The 20,699-nt window shown below is 39.3% G+C and overlaps 1 protein-coding gene across 16 annotated transcripts in view; it reads left to right on the forward strand.

Annotated features, from left to right (window-relative positions):
• Positions 1-20,699, forward strand: part of MEF2A (myocyte enhancer factor 2A) — an 87,958-nt gene that overhangs the window by 17,741 nt on the left and 49,518 nt on the right. For 10 of the 16 annotated variants that reach the window (XM_035554887.2, XM_035554865.2, XM_035554888.2 and 7 more), the window contains exon 2: positions 16,151-16,349. In XM_035554887.2, coding sequence (XP_035410780.1) covers positions 16,296-16,349 — 54 coding nt within the window. In that variant the 5' untranslated portion in view covers positions 16,151-16,295. Of the gene's footprint in view, positions 1-7,245; positions 7,394-10,531; positions 11,826-15,789; positions 15,878-16,150; positions 16,350-20,699 lie in introns of those variants that run through there. The other 6 variants (XM_050712889.1, XM_035554891.2, XM_035554884.2 and 3 more) reach the window with 5 other exon arrangements.

Here is a 20,699-nt window from a genome sequence, read left to right on the forward strand (position 1 = left end):
TTAATTAAATAAAATGTTATCAGACTATGACTCAGTTTGTAACTGACAAGTAACCAACCGAGGGATTTGGAATGCCGAAGCCTTGTCTTCCTATCTGTGGAAAACAGGAGTCAGAATTCAAAAATACTTGGAATTTTTTAATCCACCTTCATTTTAGGAGTATTTTGTTTGGATTTAGGCTCTTAGGATTCACAGTTTTCTGCTGCCATGATGACTGAAGATTAATTTTTAAATGAAATATGAAAATAATCTGATTCTTAGGTACTTAATCTATAAGAAAAGCTACAAATTGTGAATTCTCACAATGCCGTGATACTGTCAGAATTTCTTAGTTGTATCTGTGCTTAAAAGTTAATGTGTCATATACATTCTTTGCACATTTAACAGGCAGCCATTTAGGACATGGTGCTGGGAAGAGTGGCACGTATAAATCCACTATCAGGACAGTGTAGCAAGGCAGATAATCTCTTCAATGCCACATAATCTCTCTGATAGAGAATCCTTGTAAAATTTTATGCCAACTTTTTGGCTGGTGTGGTGCTGAAAGTGTGGTATTGATGTTGGTTTACTGTTTAAGGTTTTTTGATGTCTTATTCTGTGTGGAAAGAGTGAGCTGGCTTGCACGTTGTGCCCAGTTTGTTGCACGATACCATTTAGCATGCAGCAGCAAGGTTCTTCTTGCACTTTGAGAATGGGCCCAGATGAATAAAAATGTCCTAGGCTGGCTCCAAGCCCCAGAGTGCAGTTTTGATACTGAATGTGAGACAACTTCTAATGACCCATAGCCAAGGGATTTACTTAACCTCAGAGCTGCCTAATTGCATTCTGCAGGCTTCAAGTTTCAAGTGGGTTTTGAGTGCTTCGGGAGCTCCTTTCTTCTTCGTGTCCAGTGGTCACACACAATGCCTCGAATCTCTCGCCAGCAAGACTTGGCCAAAAGCATGAGCAATGAGTGGCTCCACGTCCCCCCGCTGTGAATTAAATTGTACATCTTCCAGCTGGTAACTTCTTTTTCCCACCGTTTCCTGTTGAAAAGACTGTAGGCACTTTCTTCCAGATAGCAGGTGGTTGAAGTGTGGGGTTTTTTTTAATGGTGCTTCTCTCGACTCACTGTCATTACGGACTAGTAAGCTCCTTCAGTTTGAAGATATTGTCTATCAAGTTTCCTAGGTTTGGTAGGTACTGCATTAAGAAAAATTACAAGGAAGCCCGGTAGACTTTCTTTTGAGTATTTTAATACTGCTTTACTATATGTGCTATTAAACAGAGCAGAAAACTGAAATTATCCCTTAATGTAGCACAACAGTGTTATGCTCTCAAGTGTAGAGCTGTGTACCTTAGCATCCATGCTGTTTCCTAGGCCTCCATAATACAATTGTTGGAAGCCAAGGTTGGTGTTTTTAAGTGCTTCAAAATATCAAAATTCCTCTCACCCAAAGCTCCTGAATTAATTGCATATGAAATCAACAGTGACCCATTAGAGTTGACGTTTTGTTTTTCACAACATTAAAGCATTTCCATAGCAGTCTGGATCTGCGACGCTGCAGAAGAAGCAGTGATAATGCAGATCTCTGTCCAAGGTTGTCATTTGTTTGTAGTGGGCTTGTCAGTGCTACTGACAAATATTTATTAATTTCAGTTTTGTGATTTTTTAGCTTGCTTTTTCTTGTGGCTCTTGCAAATAAATTGCGGTTACAAGAACTGAGTCTTGTGCTTAATTGATTTTGCTTTCAGAGAGACAAAGAATACCATGTTCTTCCTTGAAGTATCTTCCCTTAAAATGAAGCTTGGACAGTGAATGGGAACTGGTTTCTTTTTAATCTCTGTTTGAATCTACTAAATTAAAACAAACATGCCGACATGTCCATTTCTTTGTTCTACACTTGGTGGCATCAAATTGGATAAAATACCACAGATAAACTTAGTGTTAACTCTTTCTCCTGACATCCTCCGTCACGTTTGTCCTCTGCTTTTGGGGATTTCCTGTTCTCTGTAGTGCCTTTCTTCAAACTGTATGGACTGAGCATCTCCCCTGAAGCTGACTGGGATTCGCTTCAAAACAGAACCAACGGCAAGGTTCGGTAGCTGTCTCACCTCCACACGTGAAGCCTATAGGGAATGTTCCCATCCTGGTCAGGAATATTTTGACTTCAGAGGGCAGCCATTAGAATCAAATGAGATTCTGAGTCTGAGGATTCACTAGGTAAACTAAATACTTACCGTCTGTGCCCAAACTGATGGCTTGCAAATGCTGCAGTTGGACTGACTTGGTAGCATGGAAGCCTGAAAGCAGAAATCTTAGTGTTCTCTGCTTGAACCGAACCTCAGTGCACTGCTACTTTCTAGATGCTCCACACCAGCGCAATAAAACCACTCTCGTGCGTATGTATTGGTTAATGAGCCGTGCATTTATGGCAGTCTTCAGATTTCATAGGGTACTTTTTCTAATGTGGAATTTGCGTTTGTTGAGCAAGTGAGGCGTACAACGGGAAGTGCCTGTCATCTAGAAAGGCTTGCTAATCAGGTACTGACATCAAAATGAGATATCTTCAGTGTTAGACAAAGAGCAAAGAAAATCTTCAGGAAGCCAGAAAGAGAAATCTTCACGAGTATTGGTTCAAGTTACCTGTTAAGATTGGTGTCTACTCAAAGTTGGAGGGTGAGCTTGTCTTCTTTCATATCTTCCCTTGGAAATCAGGCAAATGCTTATAGCATTGAGTATGAGTCTGCCCCTGCACGCATCAGAGCTGTGCACTGGGGAGGACGGTGGCACTGTGTGCTGGTGGATTCTTACAAACATACAGTATGATCTTAGATGTGTTTGTGCAGGGTTAAAAATTTGTTTGCTTCAGATGAAGTCAGGAGCAGAAGCTTTGAGAACTAGGTTAGACTGTTTTTTTTTTTTTTTTTCCTGTTGCAGGACAGATAAAACACAACATTTCGTATTTTTACTAAGAATTCTTTGTTTTAAATCTCAGTTTAAAATCTATTTAACTTGGCTGCAGGATGAAAGTTAGCTGAAAAGAAGCTATCAGTCTGCAGTTTGTCTGCGCTGCAGTGTAAGATGCTGGAAAGTTAACTTTCTCTGGTGTGAAGACAGAGACTGAGTTTTGTAGTCTCGTGTTTTTTTTTCTTTCCTTCCTTTACGCAAACTGGATTTATTTACTTAAAACTTCTGTAGTCCAGCCTCAGGAATAGAAGATATTTGAGATGAGAGCTGAGAGAAAAGTAGAACTCAGTCACCAACACAATTTCTTAACTGAACCCAATTTTATTAATGCTTTCTTCCATTTCTTTTGTGCTGTCTGAGTATCTTGTAATTCAGTACTGGGTTTTCCCTCGTATTTGCGATGAATTGACTGTTCAGTTTTCGATAAGCAGTGTGTGGCCTCATGTAAAACGAGAAGCATCGGAGAGAATGAGTGGGGCTATGTAAGAACAGGGAAGGATGGAACTGAATAACCACAAGGTTTTTGCTGTATGCTTTGTAGCCAGTCAGTTCTGTATCACGGTCTGTGTTGCAATGGGAATTAAGAGCTAAGTGAAAGGTTTCAGAGTCATATGTGAAAGCAGGTATGTTTGAAGGTACTCCAGTCTTAGAGGGGAAAATGTGCTTTAAATACAGACAAAGGCAGCAGCGATAGCGATGCACATATAAGGCCCTGGTTATGCTGCCCCTTCTAGGATCTGTCTTTGCTGATGCAAGTGAAATTGGAGCCTGAGCACTGGTATCTCTGCTGTTTGCCAGCTAGCTGTCAATATTTATTGCTTCAGCTGCTGCAAGGCTTCAAGTCAGCACGTAAAAGGTTTTCATGTCCTAAAGGCCAGGAGAACTTAACCTTACTGTATGTTGTTTTTTTTTTTTTCTCTTTCTTTTAGGATTTAGCATTTCTTACAGGAAAAATGGAGTTAAGTGTGATGTTTCTAAGCAGGTTCTTGAAATTTGCATTTAAACTGCATGGCAGTTGGCTGTGGTTCTCCCTGTATATCCCCACAACTCCATATAATCATATGTTGGCAGAAGATTTACTTAGAATGAATAAAATAAGATGTTGTAAAAATAATACATGTAGCATCTGATTTTGGTATATAGAATCCACTTTCATGAATACATTTAATATGTGGGATTTTTTTTTCTTGGGTGAATTACTGTGTAGTTTTTCGTGGAGATGAGGTGCTTTATTGTCATACCAGGACGGAATGGAAGAGCACCAATTCCTCTTCATGCGCTCCAGTGATACTATTAGAACAACAACAAAACATTTCTGTGCCTTAATAAGTCTTATCGCTTCACATGCAGGAATTTAACATCATTTTAACCACTCGCTTCTCCAAGCTCAGAGATTGCCTGAAGTCTCTGACCTTGCCCATGGCAGACTTTCACATAGCCACCTCCCAGGACTACAGGCAGCGTTGGGAGTTTTTTAGTGGCATGCAACTGCTCTTACCAAAATAAGATACTGCGGTTAACGTTTACTGTAGCAGGTTCAAGTAATACCTAGAAGCAAAGTCATCTTTGTTCAACTTCTACATATTTGCTTTACAACCCAAATGAGCTCTCTGGGCCTCTTTGCTAGTTTTTTGTCAGAGATGAAAAAGGAGATAGGATGGATGGAAGGGATCCAGCAGTGTGTGTGAAATGGGTACTGTTTTTCTGTAATTTTCCTTGCAGATTTAAATCGTTGATGCAATAACTGTATGTTGAAATGTCCACTTTGACTGTCTAATAGTGCAAGAGACCACAGCTCATCATGCAGTCTTCCTTCAGAAGTGGTTCTCAGGGCTGCTTGCTGGCATTTCTGGCAGTTTCTTTGATAGGATAATTTTGATTTCCTTTTCTAAAATCAGGACAGTAAGCTGTGTGATAGTTCTTACTTAATTTTTAATGCCTAATGGTGGATCTCAACGTTGGGCTGTATTTGTAGTCTGTGATCCCTGGGTGATCCTGGTTACCACCAGGTCGGGGCAGGCATTATATTGAGCAGTACTTGGCTGACGAAGTGGTGAAGGCAGAGGTGTCTCCCTTGCAGTTTGAAAAAGCTTGCATTTGCATCTAATGCTGCTTGTGCACGTTAATTGAATATCCTTGTTTTAATGGAAGGGGTTTTCAATGAGGAGACTCTGTGATAATCTGAGCCTGTCTAGGCTTCACCCCCAGCTTTTGGCTACTTAATGTAATTGCAAATAGGCCAGTCGCCATACATTAAGATCCAGCTTGTGTGGTGTCTTGCTTTTCTTATTACTCCTGCCCTTGGTTAAGTTCTCAGTGATGTAGTTTATCGGAAGGCTTTGTATATTTACATACGGATAACTGAATTGATCCTTGGTTGGGACCTCAATCAAATCTGTCTGGGCATTCACTTAAACTTCTGCCAGCTCTTATCTTCTCATTCAGGCCTTTTTAGTGGCTCTTCTTATTTTGGCTGTTGGGATTGGGTAGGTCTTGTATGTAGGATTATGGCTACAGTAGGGAAAAGCAATTCTATGTCTGTGTTTAAAAGGTGCGTTTAAGGTTTGCTTTCTTTTGGCAGGTTTAAAATCATTTTCATGGGAGGTGAAAAGTTTGGAAGTTTTTGAGATTTCTAATGCAATGTTTAATGGTTTTAGTGCAGTAATGGGAACAAGCTGGTCAGTCTGTTCTCTTGGAGTCACTGAGTGTTTTAAAGGATAAGTCATCTGATTTCAGAAGTTGATGTTATTTCATGCTACGCACCACTTGAATTGTAGTTTTGCTGTGAAGCAGTGATGTTAGTTAGGATCAAATGACTTAAGTTTTGTGTTTTTTGCAGACTGTGAGAAATGTGAAATCAAATTGTTTTGTCATATGCTCTGCCTTTCAGGTATAACACAGTAGAGGTATTGTAGCATCGTGAATTTCTACTCATCAGCTAAAGCATATTAACTGGCTGTGCGTGCTGGTTGGTTGCCATTGGTAAGGAAAAAACGTTTCAAAGTTAGTTAATTTTAGAATTAGGTTTCTATTCAGAGAACAGTTCTTACCTGAAGATTCAGTGTACTATGATCAGTAGTTTAAGTAGTGTCTTTATATGTGAATCCAAGTGGCTAGGTTCATGTCAATAACATGAACAACGAGAGTACTAGATGTCACCTGCCAATAAAGTTAGAGTGTTAATCAACAGAAGAAAATATTCCGAATAATATATATATATATATATTTAAGTGGAAACTGAGCTTACAGCAGTGTGTTCAGGTGTTGGGGTATGTATTTAAAAGTAATTAACTCTGTCTCCAGTAGTTTGCCCACTACTCGATTCGGTGAGTCTTAGCTTGCAGTTGTTTTTAGAAATGTGGGCATCTAAATGGAGGGCAGTGGCCTCAGGCTTGGGTAAGAAAAACCAAGTGCTATTCAGTACTTGGATCAATAAGGTGGTTTTAGGTCTGCTTTTAAAAATGGCTGCTGAAATTAGAGAGTTCATGGGCATCAGGTGGTTTCCTTTATGTAGGTGCATAGCACCATGTCCCTGCCTTCATTAACGCTGTTCATCTTCTACTTGGATTTAGTCTTTTGCCATATATCACTCCTGAGATGCAGCTGAGTAGGTTACTCACTTTATGTTATTTTATTAATTGCCACCTGTCTGTCTCATTTACGTTCTGAAACATTTAGATTACAAGGACGTGGTCTCCATGCGTGTTTGGAAAGGACCTGCCCTGTGAGACCTGCTGTAGTGCACCTCTCCTCCTATTCCCCCTTCCCTGCCAAAATAGTGTTTTAATTTACTTAAGTATAAAATGGCTATTCGCGCAAAAGGATACAGGGAATAATTCACTGGACCTTGGTTTTTATCTCTGATGTACAGTATATTTTTTTTCTTATTTAGAAGTTTAGGCTGGTGATATATTTAAATTTTAGAAGAAGAGACTGAGCTTTAAACAAATGCAGCCGCAGAAGAGGATTTTAGTGCTAACCTTTGTTAGAAACACGTAGGTGTCTTCATGGCTTGCTGAATGTCTCATTGAGGCACACAGGCTGTTTCTAGCATTATGTTGTCGCGTCTCTGGTTTATAATTGTTGCACTTCAACAATATGACTCCATGCTGTTATTTAATCAGACATTGAATAAATGATCAAGAAAGCTTTCTGGATAATTGTTTAGTGGTTTAAAGCTGCTTACAAATTCTTTGATGCGTGGTCTCTCTTCTGGTTTCTCATTTTTCCAGTCTTGTCCCCTTTAAAAGGGATACTTGGATCCCATGGAATGCTCTGCAAGAGTGGAGGTCTGTATTTGGTAAGAAATGGAGTATGCTCAAGAGAGAAACGGTTGCGGGGACTACCTGTCATAGCAGGAGGAAAAAGGAGAGAGTCAAGAAGCTTGGGGCCTGCAGCTCATGGAGAGCCTGAGGAAAAGCTGAGAGGATCAGGAAGAAGCAGGTAGCTAAGAAGGAGCTAAGCCGTGGGAAGAAATTTCCTAAATACGGAGTGGGAGCATGTGGTGCTTTGCCTCACACAGCCTCTGACTGAAGCCAAACTTGCGAATGAAGCCATCTTCCAAGGTGTCCAGGTTTCAGCTGGGATAGAGTTAATTTCCTTGCTAGTAGTTGGTATGGTGCTGTGTTTTGGGTTTAGGGTGAGAAGAATGCTGATAACACGCAGATGTGTTAGTTGTCACAAAGCAGCGCTGACACGAAGTCAAGGACTTTTCAGCCCTGACAGCGAGGAGCCTGGGGGTGCACAGGACCTGGGAGGGGACACAGCCAGGACAGCTGGCCCGAAGTGGCCCAAGGGATGTCCCGTGCCATGTGGCATCAGGCTGAGCAACAGCAGTGGGAGCCTGGGCTTGGGGGGCAGCTGCTGCTCGGGGCTGGGCTGGGCTCAGTCAGCGGGTGGTGAACAATTGCCTTGTGCATCACTTGTTTTGTATATTCTTTTATCATAATAATAATTATTATTCCCTTCCTTTTTTTCCTATTAAACTGTCTTTATCTCAACCCACGAGTTTTACCTCTTTTCTGCTTCTCTTCCCATCCCACTGGGGGAGATTGAGCAAACAGCTGCATGGTATGGACCCTGCTGGATCAAAGCACACCACAAAGGCACAGCGTTCAAGGAAGGATCTTGTTTGTAATCCTTTTATATGTCCATTCACTTGTTTACTCACTTTTCTCTCTTGCTCTAAGAACTTCTTAAAATTTGGCAATTTTTTAGTTTATAGCCTGCTTTGAGGAAACTGTATAAGGCGACGGTGTAAGCGGAGCCATGTGGAAGCTGCGGCTGCCTTTGTATCCCATTACATTCTTGAAGTCAGCTGTAGATGTTTTTGATTGCAGTGATGTTTGTTCAATAACATGTGTTGAAGGCGCTGTTAGGCGGCTGGTTGTTGCATTACCTCAGCAGTTCGTGCTCTGCAGGCGGGGTGGGCAGTCTTCCTCTGGAAAAAGTCAAAGCGAATCACCACGAGCTCAGTCAGTGACGGGCGGTCAGAACTTTGCTCAGCTTTAGTCTTGCTGCAAATCACAACGTCAGTTTGCAGAAGTACACAGCCAATACAGTTTTCTACGTTAGTAGAAAAAAAGTTTACCTCACAATTTATCTTCCTTTTATTTTTTCCCCAGTAGAAGAAACTAAAATAAATTAAAAAAAAATAGGAGCAATCAAGTGTCTTTTATACATACATATAAAGGAAAAATCTCCTATGATTTCTACTTATACTTTGGAAAACTATGCCAGTCGTTCACCAATTAACTGTAACATACTGAGAACAGACACTGTTTTTCTTAAGTGGAGAATTGCTTATTTGGCATTTGCACAAAGGAACTGAAGTGCAGCCTGCACAATTTGAATACAATTTTAGAGAGTATTTGAAGGATAAGAGTAGTAAATCTTACAACATTGCCCTGCAGTATGTGCTGTGTTCTGAATAATCTTTCTACCTCTCAGTTTCTAGAAGCTTTATGTCTTATGTCAAGATGTTGTGTTGGACTCAATGTTCCTTGTCGGTCCCTTCCAACTCAGGATGTTCTGTGATTCCAATACTTCTGTGGAACAGAAGTATTGTCGAGAACTTAGTGAGCTATGGTACCTTTGCAAAATATGTGCTTGGTTTTTTTCACCCCGTATAAGATTATCTGTATTCTTTTAATCTATAAACTTTAGTTGAGGTGGAAAAAGTAATAAGCCAAGACTGCAGTAATTAAAGCGCGAGTCTCACTGAGGTAACTAATGAAATAGGAAGACTTCTGGAAAGAGAATTTCCAATGGTAATGCTTTTTTTTTTTCTTAAAGCCAAGATTTAACTTAGTGGTATATAATGTATTTTAATTGTTTCCTAAGGATGTGCCAATGAGCCTGAAGAAAAATTGTTGAAAAAAGTGTTAAGATGCTTCAAAACCAGAAGAAAGCTGCATGCTAGTTAGCAAATAGTCACTGGAGACTGAACACGCTGTGTACTTTATTCTGTCTTATTGTAAGATGAAGAAAAACTCTGATTGTCCACACTGTTGGTGACCAGTTGTTCTTTAGTTAATTACCTGTGTTCTTGAAGATCTGTTTTCAGGTGATTCTCACCAAATCATTAGAACAGCTTTAAAGAAATGGGAACAAGAAAATAGATTTTAATGCCACTTAAAATCCGTAGTCAAGGTGTCTGTTTTTACAGATAGAAAACAGCCATTACGAAGCTATCTGGAGAGTGTAAATGCTGAGAATAGACTGATATGTATTTTATGGACTGAAGTAGTAAGCCAAGAGTTTATAATAATAACGTAACATGAAAATATTTGGGTGTTGAGTTTAATTGAAATGTGAATCCATTTACTTCTGAGTAACTAGTAATAACTAGTAATAACAGAATTCCTGGCTGTCCTTGATTCAGGACGATGCCACATTTCTCGTTATCTAGGAGTGCGCATCCTGTCATAGGTGATGCTGGTAGTTCCTGAAATCTGTTTGCTTCTTCAGCTCAGCAAAATCTCTCCTTAATAATGTGTGTTCTAGGAGTAATAAAACATGCTTTAAAAGCAGCCATCTGAATCTCAGTTGGTTTTTCATGCAGTTTAGATTGCTGTAGTTCTGTTCACAAGATGATGTTATTTGACTTCATTTTAGGCAGGACTTAACTGCGTGTAAACGAAAGGCAGGAAAGGCTGTGTTAAGAGACCGTCAATCATCATCAGGAGTTGCCCTTCTTCAGTAAGACTTTTTTAAAGTAGTCTGAGGTCTTCTATAAGCCTTGAGAACCTAATTTGAAAAGCTATGTAACTTACAAATTAGAAGCTCAAAATAGATTTGTTGTTTTTAATGTTGAAATTGAGGAGCGCGTTTAGTTGCAGAGCTCCACAAATCCACTCTTAGAAGTTTACTTAAATGGTCTGGTGTGAAAGACATGGATACTTGTGTGGTGTTCTTCCCAGCTGAAAGAAATGAGCGTTTTATCATGCATGAAAAGAATATCAGTAAAGAATTGTTTATAGCTTCCTGTTTTTTTTACGTTGTCCCACTTAAAAAAAAAAGTTATTTTGGCTAAGGCTTGGATTATTGTTTTTGTAACAATGCTTGTGTATCCCTTGCTAGCTGAAGACCCTCTGAGGCCAGTCCAATTGACCATATGGCTCTACTTGGATGTAGAAGAATGACTAAAACAGAGGATGGAAGAAAGTATTTTTTTTCCTAATATTGCAGTATGGCAAGAAGTAGGAGGTCAAATGGCAACATAGTCTTGTTTTAAAGGGGTAGACCCTGCTATTGTTCTACACATTTTAAATTCTTTATAACAGTGAATGATGCAAAGCTATAGAACTACGGTTGTAGAAAATATTTTGGTCACTGTTTTTGCACACCTCTGCAAAAACCCCAGTGAGAATGTGAGCTTCATCTTTATTAAATGAAAACGTAGGTAGCTGGAGTCCCTGTGGTTGAAATCTTAATTTTAAAATGTGACTTCCAAGTGGTAGCAGTGAATTTTGGAGCAGGGCTGGCTGAGCATCTAGAGTGCTGTGGTAACACCCCCTGGCTCTCAGCACGTTTCAGCACAGATCCAAATCCAAGTGAATATATTTTGTAAGTTGGTCTGATGCTTGACCCAGCTCCATACACTCCATTAACCTTTTGATGAATTCTTTCGGTGAAGGCATTCTCTGACTCTTCATTTCCTCTAGCTATTGCTACCTGGAGCTATAGGGTGTGGAAGGAGGACACTTACATGTTTCTAGGTATTACAGAAAAACGAGATACACTATGATATCTGCTTTGCGGATGTAAACCAGTCAGGAGCTGGTGATGAGCCTCATCTCCATCTCAGTATTTATATTCTGGTCATGCCGTTGTCACACGTGCGAAGTATTACTTTGAATTACGAGTGAAGGGGCTGTTCAGCCTTGGGTTGGTTGTGCAGTCTGTCAGGCTATGCCCATCAGCTCCTGCTTAGAGGTAAAGGAGCCAAATCTATAGAAGTATCTGGCCCTGGCTCTTCTGAGACTGGAAACACTTGTTAACTGTGATCTGGCCAGAATTACTCTGCTATTCAGTAAGCCCCAGGCAAGGCTCATCGCTGTAAGATGCATCTATACAGATCCACGCAGCTCTGGTTTTTGAGAGTTAACACGCAGATGATCTGACACGATGACACGCATTTCTTTGCATGCATTGCAGTGAACGAGCTGTGCTGATGTGGTTACTGTCAAACGCAACCTGTAACCATGATGGGGAAATGGAAGTTCCAACAAACCAAAGAGAAGCAGAGGGAAATACAGGGAAAATAAATGGAAGGATTATACTTCTGACACAGTTTTTTCCTAACCTGTGCTGCCAGAAGGCTTCAAGACCGATATAATTTGTTTCCACTGAACCCTTGAAAGGATCTTTTAAAGTAGGTCAAATATCGTTTCCTTGCTTTAAAGTTGTATATCTTCCGCTATTTGTGAAACTGTAAGCGATCTTGAGAATAAACTAACTGATCTGAGTTGCTCAAAATATGCAGTTATGAAGGTATATGGTATATCTCTGCATATGTTTCTGATGTCTTTCAGTAGTTAGTGTGTGGAAAAAGAATCAATCCAATCCAGAAAATTTGGAGTAAATAGTACTTTTATAGAATAATAGAGGCTTTTACTTAGACAGCTACTAACCTCATTTTTCTGACTATTATTGCGAGCTGACATTATTTTCTGTTTGAAGCTTATCACGAAGCACATAATTTTTTCCTCTTCTTTTTCTCCCCTTAGTTCCACTTTTTTGTTTAACAGATGCTTGAAATTGTTACCACCACCACCCCAAAGGAAAAAAGAATTGCTTCTGTGTGCCCATGAAGGCAGATGTAAAGCTTTGGTGGTTGTCAGTTGTTTCTGTCACTTAGGGAAGTAGAACCTTACCTTTGGCTAGGTTATTTAACGTGAGTTTCATGTTTACATTCGGAAATAAATTTGCATTCATCTTCATATGCTTACTAACGTCCTTTATTTGAGCAAAAGTTTGGTGATGGTCTACATGAGAAGGCGTTGTGACTTAAGAATTTTACCTAGGAATGTTTGCAATAGAGCCATGACAGACAGCAAACTGAGAACTTTGCTATGTACATTTTTGATGTAACCGTACAGCGGACACTGTCTCTTAGGAGTTCTGCTGCTGAGCAGGAAGGAAAATAAAACTGCAACTGTGACGTGATCAAGGATTAGGAAAAGGAAAACTCATTGCTCCCCTGGGAAGTGCGGAGTGCATTTGTCATTGGTGGTAACTTCGTTTGGATCTTCCGAACATGCACGAAAAATGGCTTTTTACTGCATGATTTACCCTGATTCTGCAGTTAGTAGCAAGATAGTTCTTCCCAAAGTACATGCCGAGCCTCTATTTCAACCCTTAGCTTTGAAAATCGCCTTGTGTGTGACCAGACTGAAAGGGAGCTGGGTTGCCTTTGGCAAATGTTCTTCCAAGCCACCTTTCTGGTGTCCACAGCGACTGGTGGGGAGGGAGGAGAGGCGTCCCTGGCTGATGGAGATGGGATGGGTGTGCAAATGGGTGGGGGACTGGCCAAGCGAGAGGGTGCAGGAGGTTGAGGAAGGTAGCGGACCTGGAACAAGAGGAAGCCTTGTGCTTAGTGAATAGGGTGAAGCAGAGGCGGTAAATGGGCAATGGATTGATGTGTTTGTGCCTGATAGAGCGTACTGATTTTAGAGGACCTGAAATAGCACCCAGAATTATAACAAAATGGTGGTGAAAATGGCTGTCGGTTTGCCTGTTTCTTTCCTGTGATAGTTTCTGGAGCAGATAACGGCATTTCCTTACTATTGGTTCTTCCTTTAGCTGACAGAAAATGTTTGTCTCCTAATTTGTCTCCTGAAGTGTACAGATCATATAATTTCACACCATATTTCTCTCCTCTACCTTGTTTCCCCCATGAGCCTGTTCTTTTATTCACTGCAGAGACTTGGTTTTGAACACCTGCTGCAGAAGGTGGAAGATGTGAGTAGATGAGGCAGGTCTGTAGGAAGGGAGTGAGTGGTCCCACATCAGGGTTTTCCAATTGTGTTCTGGAGCACTGCTTTGCTTTCCAGAGTTCCTCAGGAAAAGTTCGAGAACTGGCGTATTTATGTAGGTCTCTGTCTAAGGTCCGTGTAGTAGAACATAAAATATTCTTATGCCTCTGTACAAATTTATGGTAAATGATCTTAAATTTTTGTAGACCTCTTACCGTGTGTACTGTGTACGCTGCTGGTCATTGTGTTGCAGAAAGAGCGACACTGGAAAGGGTGGAGAGACGAACAGCATAGCTAGGCAGAGAGCGGCTTTCGATTGATTGGAGTGGTTTTCTTGAGTTTGGAGAAAGGTAACCAAAGGCAGATAGAGGATAGGCATCAAAATGAGAACTGACATGATGGGTGAAGACAACAGATGGTTCATTGCCTCGTGTTATTCAAGATCTGTTGGTATCAACTCTAACAAGCAGGATCAGGCGTAAATAAAAGGATGTCTCTTTTATTCTGATGCATAACTAAGCTGTGGAGCTCCTCACTACAGGATGCGAAAAGTTTCCACAGTTTCAAAAGTGGAAGTAAATTGGATGAAGAGCTTTGAATTCAAGATTTCATGTATGACTCCAGAAGTTCTTTATTTAAAAATCACTGAATATCTGGAGAAAACGCATTGTAAATATTGCTTCTAAGTGATACGTGCTTACATGATTTCTGTCTCTCCTTTTTCATCCTAGTGCTCTTTGCTAATAGCCACAGATAAAATGCTGGACCAGGTGGATCTCTGGTCTGTCATGTGGTGGCTGTTCGTAAGAGTGCTTCTGATGGTGAGCAGTTGCACAAAGCAGAGGCAGGAATCTGATAATTTTGTACTCAGAAAACTACTTCAATAATATATGGTAAATTAGAAAATGAAGCTGCACATGACGAAGAAAATAGAATTTTTAATAGCTGCCCACAGAGACCCTTGGATAAGCCACGTCCAAGGAATGCAACCAGATTTTTGCATGACTAAATTTAACGTGATCATAACATGAGGTGATTTTTTTAAGAGAATGAGGCAGCTGACTGAAGTCTGCATGTTACATGAATTGAAACTTAATAGTTTGCTGGATGTTCTTGGTGTTTTTTCACCAAAAAAAAGTAGAAATTTATATGCCAGCTGTTGTTTTCCATGTAAAATACTTGCTGTGTGCTTTTGGTTGTGTAGAGGCTGGCTCATCTGGCCTTAACTAGCTATTAATACTTTTTACTAGCTCCTTGGAAGGTTTTTTTTTTTGCTCGAAGAAAAAACAAGGAATGCAGCACTGCATGCTTTTCAAGTGTTTTGAAGTATAAATAACATCTAGCTCATATACTTTTGACCAGTGAACATCACACAGTCTGTGTTCCTTTGGTCTTAAATTCCATTGACTAGTATTTCTAAATAGTGTTGGGCATTTTATATTTTTACCAAAGCAGTCCTTTGTTGATATCAGGTAAATATAAAATGACATCCCTTCATTTTGTGATGTTCCTCCACTTCTTCTTTCTCCCCCCCCCCCCTTTTTTCTTTCCCCAAGCTGCATCAGAATGGCATGGTTGTTTGCTCAGTGTAAATTGAATGCATTGTGAAGTGTAGCCTGTGACTAATCGCCTCTTGCTGTCTCTGCCTATTAACTGTCTGACGGTGATGTGGTTGTACCACTTTCTACACATGGCCTCAAGGATCTGCGGGGTGACACCCATATTAAAATATGCAGCGCTTGATTTCCAGTGACATTCTGGGTTGGCAAATGAGAGAGGTTATAAACTAATGTTGTGGCTGTTTTTACCCCTTTTGTTTTAATGAGTAATAGGTGGTAATAGAGTAAGTTGTACATGTTTCATGTCTGAATATGAATTTTAGTATACAGTCAGTGTTCCAGAGGCTATTTATTTAGACATTTTCTCCTATTTTGTTGAATTAATGTTATCCTACAATTCAAACACTGTCTGAAATATGGCTTAAAAGGTTTTTGGTGGTGGTGGTAGGTTTTTTTTTTTTTTTTTTTAAACAGAAGATGCATGTAATATTTTTAATGTTCAGCGTCTGACAAGTTAGTTTGCATAATTACTAGATAAACACATTATGAAGGCACTGTGGCTTTTCAAGTTTGCATGCAGCTTCATATATCTTACAATTTACCAAATTTAAGCAAATGCTGGACTGGTAATTGATTTATTGGCAAATGTGAAACTTAGAGGTTATTGTAGAGAGTAACTGTGAATTTCTTGATTATTCCTTGGTATCTTGGTAGATGAGAAATTCTCTCTGTTGAGGATATTTTCTATGGTCTTCATCCTTTTAAGTAAAAGTATTCCCTCTTTTGTCCCCTACAACATAAGGCTTCCTAAAATAATGGATGGAGTTCACTAAAACTTTCTGGGTCAATTTTTGAAACCTAAGATAACTGGATGCTTAAAGCTTAGTGAGGTAAGCACTGCCCCCTCTGACAGTTGTTGGTTTCTAAGCATCGGTTGAAAAGGGATAAGATTGCTGTCCACTTTTGAAGTAATTCAGCACAAACAAACAAAAAAAACAATAGCTGGAATTCAATTTGAACAAAGTGTGTAGTATATTTTAGTAATGAAAATACTCATTTAATCACTGAAATTATTTTGTGTGCATATGTTTTGTGACTATGCAAGTGTTTTACTTAAAAATTACTGAAGGAGGATCATTAATTTTTTTCAATTTTATTTTTAGGGGTTTATAAGAAGAAATAGGAACCGTTTCTCAAGCTGAAGACAAAGTAAAAGAAAACCATATCATGTGTTAGAATACCGAAGAGTGAAATTTCCTGGATTAGTATATTTCTGGATTGTGAAGTGAAGAAAAGAAGAGGTTGAAAATGGGGAGAAAGAAAATACAGATCACGAGAATAATGGATGAACGGAACAGACAGGTGAGAAACAAGAAGTCTGCATCAGTAATCCAAAAAGTGAATGGAGACTTAAGTACCTTCATTCCCTTAACTCACCCTTCTAAAGCTGAGTTTTGTCTTCATCTGTGTCTACAGATGGCATTACCAGAACACAAATAAGAAATATGTCTCTATGTTTATACTGCATTTGTAGGGAAAATTGTTGTTTAAGTAATATCAATTACTGCTTTAAATCAAAATCACTGTATAACTGTTACAACTGTTCCTATTTAAATGGTGCCTTACTCTGTCATTCCAGTAGATTGGAGGACTGTAGACAAGATCTGTTGAAACAGACACCTTATTTGATCTGATAGCTACCAGGACCACATGGTAATGAAGAGACAGGATGAGAAATTCAGAAAGAACATAGTAAAAGTATTTTCTGCAGCATGTTTGATAGAGCTGTTTGACAGATCTGTGGACAGTGATCTGCGGTGGTAGTCTATAGTGAATATTACAGTGCTAGTGAAGAGGTGGTGGTGAATACCTTCCCCTTCAGTGGGTATAGTATAGTAATGGATTTTGTTAGCATGCATCCATTTAAAAGCATTGAATTATATTCCTTCAAGAGCTGTTCACTACAACTGTCTTCAAAAAATGTCTGTCAAAAGAGAAGAGTACTCGAAAGTGGATTGTTTTAAGAATGGCCTAGGGAAGGCTGGTTACTTGGTTGCTCTTGCCCTAATAAAGATGCATCCTGTCAACTTTAAAAGCACCAAAAGTTGATGTCTACTCACCAAAGTAGTGTTTCCTGTTACTTTGCAAATTGCTTTGTGATATACTAGGCAAAAATTTAATTAATGCTGAAATGTGTAGTGTGGGGTATTTGGAAGCTACAATTTTTAAGGAAAAATAACGTAGGAATGACTTAGGATCTTCAAGAAAAGTCGTCGTGAATCAGACTAAAAACCAGCTAGTCCAGTATATTTTCTGCTGTGATGGTCAGAAGCAAATAACCAGTGAAGTGTAGGATAGAGGTGCACATGTCACACTGCTCTGTAATCCTCTTCCAACTTCTAACTATTCTTAGCTCAGTGACTTCCTGAGCTGGATGTGGTTTCCGTATATTTAGTAACCATTAATGGATTTCCACCCCCTTGCCCCCCCCTCCCCAGGGGACTTGTTCAGTCATGCTTTGAGCCCTTATAAAGTTGCAGCATTTATAAGACCTTTTGCTCAGACTTCCTATAGGTTTGTTACCTGTTGTTTCAAGAAAAAAAGTTATTTAGTTAAGCTTCTGCTAGTTTTTTAGCTCGTTATGAAGGAGGCAGGAATCAGTTCCTATCCAGTCTGTCCATCTTGCTTGTTATTTTGTGGACTTCTCCCATATTGTCTTATTTTCTCTTCAGCTAACTTTTTTTTGAGGCTGAAGAACCCAGGCTTGTTTTTTGTACCGAATTTATTCCACGTATTCCACACCTCGATCAATCTTGCTTCTTGTCCATGAACCTTCTTGAGTACTGCTGTGTTCTTTTTTTGAAGGCAAAGCAACCCAGAACTGCACTCGGTATTCAAGGTTCTTACAAAACATGAACATATAGCAATGAAGCGATGGCTGTTCTCTATTCCCTTCATAGTATTTGCTTTGTTTTTTTTTTTAACTTCTGCCGAGCACAAACTTGATGTTGTTTATCTCTTTAGAAAGATAATGACTGATGTTGAGGGTAGTGACGGAGTTCCATGAGGCTGTCTTGTTGCTGCTGCATTAGCTCAGAGCCCATTGTTTTGCGAAATAGGGATTGTTTTTCTCCCTGTATCACTTTAAAGCAGTGTACACTCTGAGAAGGCTATATATAGCAAGAAAAGTATTATTGGAGTTTGGGAGAAAGCCAGGTATTGTGTTTGAACAGCTTTAATCACACAGTGACTGCGTGTTTGATGTAGATAAATGTCTGAAGTACAAGTAGTAAAAGCAGATGAATTATAACTTCTTTTAGATCTTGCTCTAGAACTTCAGGCGAATTGAAGAGGTAGGAATCGATTGCTCCTCCCACTCCCCTTTAACTTGGTTGGAGGAAGTTGGACAACTTTGTTAGGTTTGAAATAAGAAATATCGTTATACTGTATCCTGACTTCAGTGGCTTTGTTCCTTTTTTTAGGATCTCCATATCATAGCTTTTGTCAGTGGAGTTAATGTTGTAGAGGTGTTGATGGTGCCCTTTAACACCACTGGTGTATTAATTTACTTTTAAGATTTTTTTTTGTTGATCTAGATAAGGAGGATATTTAGGGTTTATTTTGCCGACTACAGAGCATGGTTCAGTTGTGTTCTGTCAGTTTTTCTACGGCATGCGTAGTTGGTTAGTAGGTCATGCATGAATATATGAGTGATGTCCTGTCTTGCTGTTTAGTGTGGTTTTTGTTTGGAAATGCAAATAAAATGTGATAGATCTTTGCTTGTATAGCGAGTTTGTGTAACTTGTGGGAAGAAAAGCTAATGTTATATCAGAAGCATCCTATTTCTGATGGGATTGTGTGTTAGCTCAAAACAATTTATGTAGACTATTACTCCGGGGGATTACAATTGCCATGAGACTGTCATTGTATTATTAATTAAGAAGTCTTATCTGCTTGAGTGAGCTGCAGGGCATTTATGTTCATTAAGCTGAAGAGAATAAAGTACAGTAAATTAGATACCAAAGGAGCTCAGTCTTGCTGCCTTTACTGTCTTCTTCCTCTGCCCTTTTTTGCTAACCAAAACAGAAGAGTACTGAGGAAGCCATTGGCTTGCAGTGATGCACAGTTTGTGTTCTTAGTGTGGTCCAGAATGGATTTGCACACTAAATCGCAGGAGAAGGAAAGAAGCTAATAGGCTGCTTTGTAAGTTTTTAAGTGAGAATTGAGTTCATAACAAGCTATGTGCACTAAGTTAGGCCTGGACTCCAGTGGGAGTGGGGTTTTTAAGCACTGGACAAGCACAAAGCAAGTAGCCTTACGAGATGAGAAAAATAATGAATCAGTAGAGAGGTGAAGTTGCCTTTTGCAGGATCATACAGGTCCTCAGTGGAACTAAGCTTTCGGTCTTTTCACTTGCTGACTTCTCAAAGTAATATAGTACATACACATCTTGTTTATGGTGCCTTTTTTCTGACAAAAAATAAACATAAATGTACCTGTCTATACCTGCACCTGCTCAGGTAATAATCTCTAAAAGTGTCTTGTAATTGCAGTGTCAGAAGAAGAACAACTGTCTTAAAAAAAAAAAAAAAAAAAAAAAGAAGTAAAAAACCAAAAACCTCCTCCAAAAAGAGGAATCAAAAAATGTAATTCTTAGTGTCTCGTCCAAGGCAGACTAAATAAATCCCAAGTTTTCTGAAAAAATATGTGGAAAGTGGCAGAACTGCTAGGAGACTTAAAAAAGATTGGTTTTAAAAAGTTTTTCTTTAAAAAGCTGCTTGTTTGTATTATATGTGGTTAGCAGAATTTCCACGTACATTTGTGAGAAATATAACCCAGTCAAGCTTACATTTGTACTTGGTCAACATGCTGAATTGTTAACTGAAAACAGAATACTGACAGAAGATGCACTACGGTCCATCCTGCTGGATTTTTGGCATCTTGTCTCAGTGATGTATTGTAATTGTTCAACAATAAGTAGCTAAAGAGGATCTGCTTGCCATAGTTGGAATTTGTGTTAGAGCGCTCTGACATAAAATTGTTTCCGAAAGAGTTTTGTGTCTTAATAGAGCTTCTTTCCAAAAGATTGAATAAAAATGTTACTGCAAATATTCATCTGAATACACGATTCAGGTCTCATGCAAGGCTCTGTGATTAGTGATCTTCAAGAAGTTTCTTTGTCAGAAACACTGCACAGGAACTTAGGTGGAACTGGGGTTGTAATATATCTGACTGCATTCATGGGAAAAAAATCTAGTCTGTTCAACTTCCTTCCATGGAACTACAGAGATGTTTAAAGGAACCTTTTTTGGCTCTTACTGTCTTGCATTGTTCAGCGATTGGATTAATTTGATTGTCAGTGGAAGAGCTGAAATAAGAGAAGGTTGCTTTTTCATAATTTGCACTGATTTTTTAGAAGTGGGCAGAACTAGATCATTGCCTGAAACTTACTTTGAAATTTCAAACTAGCTTCTTCAGAATGAGGTCAAGACCAGATCAACAGAATCCCTGGGAGTTTTTTCTGCCTGGTTTTAGTGCTTTAGTAGTGCACCCCTTAAGGTAATGGCTTGCCCTTCCCTCAAACCAAGGAACCCTAAGTTTTGCTACGAACTTAAAATCTCTGTACAGTATGTACCAGGTATGCTTTTAGGATTTAGTGAATTGGCATCCAGTTACTTGCATATAGTAAGCATATTTCAAATGATTTTTTTC

Source organism: Cygnus atratus, chromosome 11 (genome assembly GCF_013377495.2).
Source record: "Cygnus atratus isolate AKBS03 ecotype Queensland, Australia chromosome 11, CAtr_DNAZoo_HiC_assembly, whole genome shotgun sequence".
Lineage (NCBI taxonomy): Eukaryota > Metazoa > Chordata > Aves > Anseriformes > Anatidae > Cygnus > Cygnus atratus.